Source organism: Acanthochromis polyacanthus, chromosome 4 (assembly GCF_021347895.1).
Source record: "Acanthochromis polyacanthus isolate Apoly-LR-REF ecotype Palm Island chromosome 4, KAUST_Apoly_ChrSc, whole genome shotgun sequence".
Lineage (NCBI taxonomy): Eukaryota > Metazoa > Chordata > Actinopteri > Pomacentridae > Acanthochromis > Acanthochromis polyacanthus.
This window is the reverse complement of record NC_067116.1, coordinates 32,307,980-32,316,202: the sequence shown is the minus strand read 5'-3', so window position 1 is coordinate 32,316,202 and position 8,223 is coordinate 32,307,980. Positions and strand designations below refer to the sequence as shown.

Genomic DNA, 8,223 nt, shown 5'->3' with positions numbered 1-8,223 from the left:
AAGGGCTTTTAAATGACTCTTGAAGAGAGTGAAGTAGCCCTGGGTTTTACTTGTTGGGAATAAATCTCTTTCATCTGCAGGTACGCTGCACAGGAGGTCACCGACAGGTTTCAGGGGAGAAGACAGACAGAGGGAGCTCATTACCTGGGCTATCCGATGGACCACGAGCCAAAAAGGGCAAATGTTAACCAGCAGCAGGGGAAGAGGGGCAGCGCACAGTCAGGGCATGTTGGGCCTGAATCAGAAAGAGAGAGCATTTTAATGTTTTCTCACATAATTGAACAAAATGTCGAAAAAAAGGAAGCGGAGACGTGACGCTATTGCAAAGCTTTTATTGAGGAAAGAATAAAAACAGGACTACATCGTGCCCCTTCCCAAGATCAAAAACAGATGAGTTACTTTAACAACAGCAGATCAGGCTCTTTAAGGTGAGTTTCACACTCAACACCACTTAAAACGCAGCTGCTGCAGCCTAAAGCACCGCACCTGGTGGAAACATCTACTGTGTGGATTCAGAGTTGGTCCAAACAAAAGGGATCCTCTTTATTTACTTTGGTAAAAAAAACAAAGCAACAAGGAAACGAGGCAAAATCTTTGAGGCACGAAGAAATATGAAATACACAGCAGCAGTATAGTGATTCAATACTGCTCAGCCAAAGGCACTTTTGCAAACAAGGGTAGAACAAAGACAGTAGACAACACAAATACACAGAACAAATTTTAAAAAATCATTAAACGGTCTAGTTTACACTTGTAGCATCAAGCTTTGTCGGAGGATTCATGCTGTATATTCATACTGTATAAGCTCCCGTGAAGATGTGTGATGTGTCCAGAGACGGAGCAGAAAAACCCTCAACAGGAGAGTTTAATACAGCTCTGGCACATCAACAACAGCCTAACGCAGAGATTTAACTCTGTGCACATGGACCAGACCAGGGTACACTTTGTACAAAACATGTGCTAATAAGCCAATAATAAAATGCAGAAACATTAAATTTTTTTGTTTTAAAACCAGCAAAGTCATTCATCACTAATAAAATCATTTGTTTTCTGCTTGCTGAGCTTTTCTCTAACTTCACCAGGCTATCTTCTACATTAAATTGTAGTTAAATACTAACAAACTATAACCTCCAACTCTTATTTTTGACAGCGATACGACTAACATGGTAGCAAACAGCCATCCAGCAGTTATGGCGCTACATTAGCGTTTATTTTATGTTGTGTTTTGGCTTCCTAAACGAAGTATCAGCAGCTGAATGTTACACTGTGATCATTGGCTAGCGGCAGGTCAGAGAGTAGCATAGATTCATCACAACTATTTCACTGAAACCTGCTGCTTATTATAGCTGTATGTTAAAGATGGACGTAGCCTCCAGGTCTGCAAAGTGTCTTAAACAACCAGCAGGGGGCGACTTCTGGTTGCAAGAAGAAGTCTGCTTATATAGAAGTCTGTGAGAAAATTACCCTATTTCTCACTTGATTTGTTACCTCAGTAAACATTTAACTTATGGGTCTATGGTTTCAATTGCTAGTTTCAAGTCTCGTTCAATACAACATGATGTTCATTTTGTGAAATATTTAGAGGAAAATAGAGGAAAATAGAAATAAAGCAGGGAATGATAATAACTGTAGTTTTTTTAAACTTCTGCATGTTACATCATGTTAAAAAACTGTGTTTTCATCGCCCAATGTGAATTTGTTAGTGCAGCTTCAACTCCGCTGTCAGATTATCTGAGCAGGTCAGAAAGGTCTTGATCATTCTGTAACACAGAGATAAAGTAAGGTTCCAACTGGTTCCCCAGCAGCATCTATGTGCACAGCAACATACATGACAACGACAGATGGAGAGTCTCGGCCAGCAGTAATCAGACGACAGAGTCAAGTGTCAAATGGGTGAAATGATGGATCTGCTCTTGGATATAACGCAGCCAGTGTGATGTCCTGTGTGGCTGTTTTCAAAGCAGCAGAGATAAAATAAAGATAGCAAACTTCTGTGGCTAAAGAGAAGATTTGAATGTGATTTACAATGAAGGATGCATGAAATGACTGTAAATAGTGTCTCTGAATAGCTGGAAAAAGAGTTTTGTGACACTACTGAGATATTTTAAAATATCTTCAAGCCACATCACAAATTTGCATTTCAAGTGGTGGACTCGGATCTTACTAAACTGTACAAGTCTTGCTGTCTTTTGGGTTTCTGTATGTGACCGATGAACTGGTCGTCTACAAGGATGCGGCTCCAAATATTGATGGAAAACTTCCTGAGGACATGAAGTTTAGGTTGTCTAACCTTTTGGAGAAACAGCCTTCGCTCCGTCCCTGCTTCAGGCATGGAAGTGAGTAAATGGTGGTTTTGTCTGCTACCAAACACAAACTGTCCAGCCAGCGAGTCACCTCTTCACCTTTAAGTACTCCTTTACATTTCGAATAGCAAGTTTAGTCTGTTTTTATGTAGAAAATGTGTCCTGGCAAAGTTTTGATAGATGTCAACTTATCATTTAGTGTTAACTTACCACCAGCATTATTAGCACAGTTGTTTACAAAGTCTTACCTGGGTTAAAACAGCAAAACGTGATCTGCTGTAACAGAACGTCCTGATGACAGCACATACAGCATTGACAGATTTTTATACTTGCATGGTCACTTGGCATTAAACACCGTTATTTCATGTTTGGGGAAAACAGTAAAGAGAAGGAAAAAGAACTCTCTAAAATCATAATATAACCGTTCATACACACAAGACATCTATGAAGCAGGTTTGGGAAATACTCGTTGTATTAAGTGGCTGGATGTAAACTAATTCAGCTAATAAACTGACAAACAAATACTACTTAATACTTATTAACCACCTTGTCTTTGTTGTTTAAAGGTATCCTGTGGAGTTTTTTTGTAAACAAATTCACACTGTGTTTCAGTGTTTTCGCCCAAAATGCAATTTTTTCTCGAAATCAATCATAGAATTTTCAGGTCCTTATTCTTTAGCCTGTAGATTGTGCTACACTTTGTTGCATGTTAATGCCACAAACTGTCGATCATCCCAGTTGTGCAAAACAGCAAAAAAAAAACATGCATCATGTCGCCCACATACTTGGTTTGGAGTCGTTCTGTGATTGGTTGTTTTGCATCACTCTACAGTGATTTTGTCGTTTTGTCTCTTTTTAGTTCTTTGGCACCACTTCCAGTCTGTTTTAAATCTCTTTGCAGATCCCTGTAATTCTGTGCAATAGTTACGTATCTCCTTTAATGTGTTGCACTTCTTCCCCATGACATCTTGAACATCTTTGTAGTCTTTTTCTGTCATTACAGTTTTCTATGCATTTCTAGGCGTTTCATATCACTTTGACGTTTTTCTGTTTGCATTTTTTTATATATATATTTAGTTCTTTTATGTCCTTATGTATTTTGTTTCCAGCAGTTTGTGGTCGTTTCATGTGTTGCAGTCATTCTGTATCTTTTTGTAATCATTTTTGCATGAATCTCAAGCCATGCATGTCTTTGTTTTGTTTCATTTTGTCATCATTTTGCAGTTCTTTGTAGTCATTCTGTATGTCTTTGTAGTTCTTCTGTGTCTTCTTGTAGTCACTGTATATCTCTTTATAGCTTTTATGTCTCTTTGTTTTAATTTTTCATCCTTTATAATTTGGTTTTTGTCAATTTATTGTAGTTTCACGTCTCTGTCATCATTTTGCATCATCTTGATGTTACATCGAGGTAATTTGACATCATTCGGATGCTCTCATGCTACAAGTACACCTAACACCTTCCTACTCTAGGCATAGTAGGTGACTACACCTGAAGTGGCCAATCAAATTCCAGGGAGGGTCTTCTCCTCACCTGGTGACATCACTGGCTCCGCCTCTGCATGTGGGCCAACATAAAACAAAATGACGGCACATGAACAACCGCTCCATAGAGCCACTAGCGGTGAAAAACTCCACAGGGTGCCTTTAACTCGCTGTTGAAAGTTGTACTATTCGTACTGCTGCAGTAATTACGCTGAACTATTAGGTTAAATTATTCAACTACTGGTCCACAACTCTCAGATTTAATAATAAAATAATTTTTGGGAAACTCTCATGGTCCCTTCTTGGCCCATCAACTTTAAACAAACACTAAACATAAAAGATGAGTGTCAGTGGCACAGTCAATACTGACAGACAGCACAGGGACACACAAAGTCACACAGTACAGTTTTGATTAAAGGGTTACTATAAGGACACTTATTCTTGCATCTGTACACGTAAAATATTTCCTTATTCATAAAATTTCTTATAAAGTGTCGATGCAATTAGCATTAAAAATTGCATAGCCGTGTAATATTCCTTATCTCTGCCAGACTACTTACAGTACAAGCACTGATCTAATCTACGGCGCGGTGGATGGGGGGGACGTTACATACTCATCTGCTGAAAAAATATAGAACTAATTTCAAATATAAGGCCATATTTATATGAACAGGCTCACATGATTGTACTGGTGAGGCCAACGGAAAATAACTTACCGTACACATCAAAGAAAATTCAACCGGAAAATACGAAGAAAATAATGTGTTATAAAAAGGGAATTTCATCCAGCAGCTGCCTGTTTTGTTCTTGACAGCAGGAATTACTGTTTGTAGTGCCTGCGGTTCCAATCAGCACACTGTAAATAATGTTTTTATATAGCTGCATACAAAGCAAATGCACAGGAAATATGGCAGTTTAAATTCAATTCTTTGGTGTTCGGTTATGCAGAACTGTTTTGCAATTATGGTGTGTTCGGTGTGTAATTTTATCCCTGTTTGTGTACCGTATGTGGATCTGTACTACGGAATAAAAGGCATGTTGGAGACAACACATGGGTTTTCTCAAAGTCACACACAACCATCCATCATTTCACCTGCAGGAGAGAGGCGTCAAACATTTCTGCATGTTCTAGTGGACATTTTAGATCAGCGAGGAGCATGTGGGTGCATGCATGGATGGCTGAAACATGCACAGTGATGATAACTAAAGATATTAATGTATGTTGCTATATGATGGATCTGGAGTGATTATTTAAAACAACAGTTCAACACTTTAGGAAATGTGCTTCAATGCTTTGTGGCTGAGAGTGAGCCAGTTACATTGGCATGTTTGCAATAAAGAGATATGATATATAAGTGAATATGTTTCAGTGAGCTTTAGAGGTGCAGATTTTGTTACCTTTTTTTGTAGCGTACAGACAAGAGAGTCCCTTCTTGCCAGAAAGGATGGAACTTGCCAAAATGTCGAACTATTCCTTTTAAAAAATACAGTTAAATAACACGCAGCTTCGTCTGCAGTGACTGTACCGAGTCGATAGTTACATGAACGCGGGTGGATGTCAGGCTACTTCTTGTAACTGAAGGTGGAGATATATGTATTTATATAGTGTATATAGAGGGATTATATGTTTATGCAGAGGAATGCAGGCGTCTGTGGATGGGTATGTGTATGTTTGCAGAGGAATACAGAGAGAGACAGAGCGAGCACTGGGTTATCACAGTGGAGGTGACCGGCTGTTCAGAGGTCCGTGGTGGCCTTGGCGGTGAGGGCCTGGATGCGGCTGGTGTTACAGTTTTTGCAGAGGACGTGTCCGTCCAGCGGGTAGCAGCCCTGGTTATCCCCCTCTGAGAGCAGAGAGCCACAGTCCTGCAGGACACAGATAGCCTGTTAGTCCACAAACACAGACAGAGTCATTAGCCACGCTCACCCATCAGACACATTCATCCCCTCTCTGTGCTCGCGCGCTAAATGGCACATTTACTGCCGTTTAAAAGCTCCGCCAGTGTCACGTTACAGGAGGCGCTCGTTAGAAAAGCCTGTCTTGTGGTTTGGAGTCAGAGAGGAAAACAACTGGTTGGTACTGAGGAACAGTCAGTCGTAACACTCCCGCATTAAAGGGTTTATGCAAAGAGTTTAGCAAAGTCTGACAATAAAATTCTCCTCCTGTTACAGATTCTAAGATCCATATTTTGAGTCTCGTCTCTCCCAGGAGTCTGTGTCTTCTTGTAGTCTTTCTTTTGTTTTGGTTTCTTTCAGTGATTGTAGCTCAAGCCCTAGTTTAAGCTTTTTTGTGCAAGTAAAACATATTTTTTTAGTCTGTGTGATTACAAAGACGGTCGGTTCACCACTTTGCCAATGACTGAAATATCTAAACAAATAATGGATGGATTGCAGAAATTTTGTCCAGAGACTTATGACCCCTTTCAGGAGGAATTCATCGGTTCTTCCTCACCTTTTCATACTTGCACTGGCTCTCACAGTTTACAACTCATTCAGCTGTATTTGGATCTACTGGTATTTAGTGGTGTTGCAGAACTTAACACTCGTTGAAGGTTTTGTCTCAGAATTTACTCATTTTTATTTGGTCTTGGTCTTAGACACAAAGGACTCAGGATTTAACTTCAAGACCAGTTAGAACAACACACAGTCGCTAATTTGCCTGTACACTGTCTGATTTATTCACTGACATCATTGTTGTGACTGGTTGTAAAACTGTCTGCTTTAAATGCAATCTCTAATTTCACTCATTTCTAATTTAATTTTTGTGTTCCTCATTCACTCAAAGAAAGCCAATGTTGGATTCAGGAGAAGAAGCTGTGGCTGCAATCTTGTGTAATAAAGTTTAGTTACCTAAACACACAGCGGTATGTAAATGACTCCACACTTACAAAGAATGCATGAAGAAAGATAGGCTAAGTGGAAGTAATGATAGTAAATGAAACCCTCTGTACGCCATCTGACTACCTATATATGTTCTGTACAGACAGTTTGTGTTTTCCTAACAATGCAGGACGTGACGGCTTCAACCGTGAGGTTAACTCAAGAGTGCAGAGAAACAACTAGTAGTAGCTGCTGCCTCAATTCTGGTTCTATGAGCAAGTAGAAAACAGAATTCAGAAGGTTTGTTATGTAGCCTGTATGGTGAATTTTACCTCAAAGCACATCAGCCTCATGTTTCAGCTCACTAGTTCCAGTGGGGCGGTGTGCTGGTTTGCTGCTTTTATATGTGATTTTATAAATTGTGGAGGGTAAAAACAGTAAAACACGTTTGCTCTGTCACTAACCGTGTTTTAAAATCGCATCTTTATGAAAGTTTAGAAGTAGCGCATTCAATAATGTTGAGAGAAATGGATGACGAAAGATGAGGTGTGGGTTTTTTTTGCTTTTTTTGAAGGCCTTCATGGAAGACAAAAACATATTTTTTGAATAAACTGTGATGTAGTGAATATTTAACTAACAGTTATTTATGCTGCCTGTGTAGTCTTTACCTCCAGGAAGCATTATGCCCAAAACCACCTCATGTGGAGGGTTAATTTCAACTTTCCAAATGTAAAACAACTACTGAAGACTTCTCACAAAGTTTTGTTTCATCTGAGTTCCGTGGAAGTTCACAATGAAAAAACTATTTTTCTGGCATCTTCTACTCTGTTTATTACAGCCGTGTGTAACGTATCGACACTACACAGCTTAGTTTATTCACTCCAAAGAGAGTTAATAGAGACAAGGCAAATTTCCTTTCTTTCTTTTTCCCACAATTTGTACATTTCTAAAGCATGATTCAGTTCAATTTTCGCGTAAATGTGGCTACTATGAGCATGTTGACCTGTTGACATTACAGCTCAAAGCACCGCTGTGACTAAGAACAGCTTCAAAGAGACTTTTTGCAGTAGCTGGTGTGATAACGTTTCCTTGTTGAATCATGGGAGTGATTCATATATTACATTTTATTGAATCTTTGTGATGTAGTAGACTCAACATGTTCTTTTTCCAAAGTGTCTTATCTCTGTTTTGGCGTTCTTCGTTCCCAAAAAAGGAAGTAACAGACAGTGCTATCGAGCTCTGATTGATCCAGTCTGGGAGCAGAGCCGCTCTTAATCATGGAGCTCACAAATACCTGAGTGGCGAATGTGTTTGTGTCTTTTCTCTTCCTTGATGATCCCTGATAAAGGTCTCTGTTACCCTGATATGTTGCTCTGTTAGAGTCTCATGTGCAGAATGTTCAGTTTGTTTTTTGTCTCACACGTGTAAAAACATTTGGGCCATGTGCACCTTTTACAGGATAAGAATTTCACACACAAAAGTACAGATGCACACAAATTTTTTGGCGTTATTGTCTCACAGAGTGTGACACCGGGTTACACTCTCGACCTCTCCAACTCACTCTCACACACAGAATTACAACTCCATCTACTCATGGCTCCCTGGTGACAAAATTCTT

The 8,223-nt window shown here is 39.5% G+C and overlaps 1 protein-coding gene across 4 annotated transcripts in view; it reads right to left on the bottom strand.

Moving 5' to 3' along the window:
* Positions 1-317: 317 nt before the first annotated feature.
* Positions 318-8,223, bottom strand: part of lpp (LIM domain containing preferred translocation partner in lipoma) — a 212,197-nt gene continuing 204,291 nt past the window's right edge. For all 4 annotated transcript variants that reach the window (XM_022199643.2, XM_051947252.1, XM_051947253.1 and 1 more), the window contains one exon: positions 318-5,651. In XM_022199643.2, coding sequence (XP_022055335.2) covers positions 5,523-5,651 — 129 coding nt within the window. In that variant the 3' untranslated portion in view covers positions 318-5,522. The remainder of the gene's footprint in view (positions 5,652-8,223) is intronic.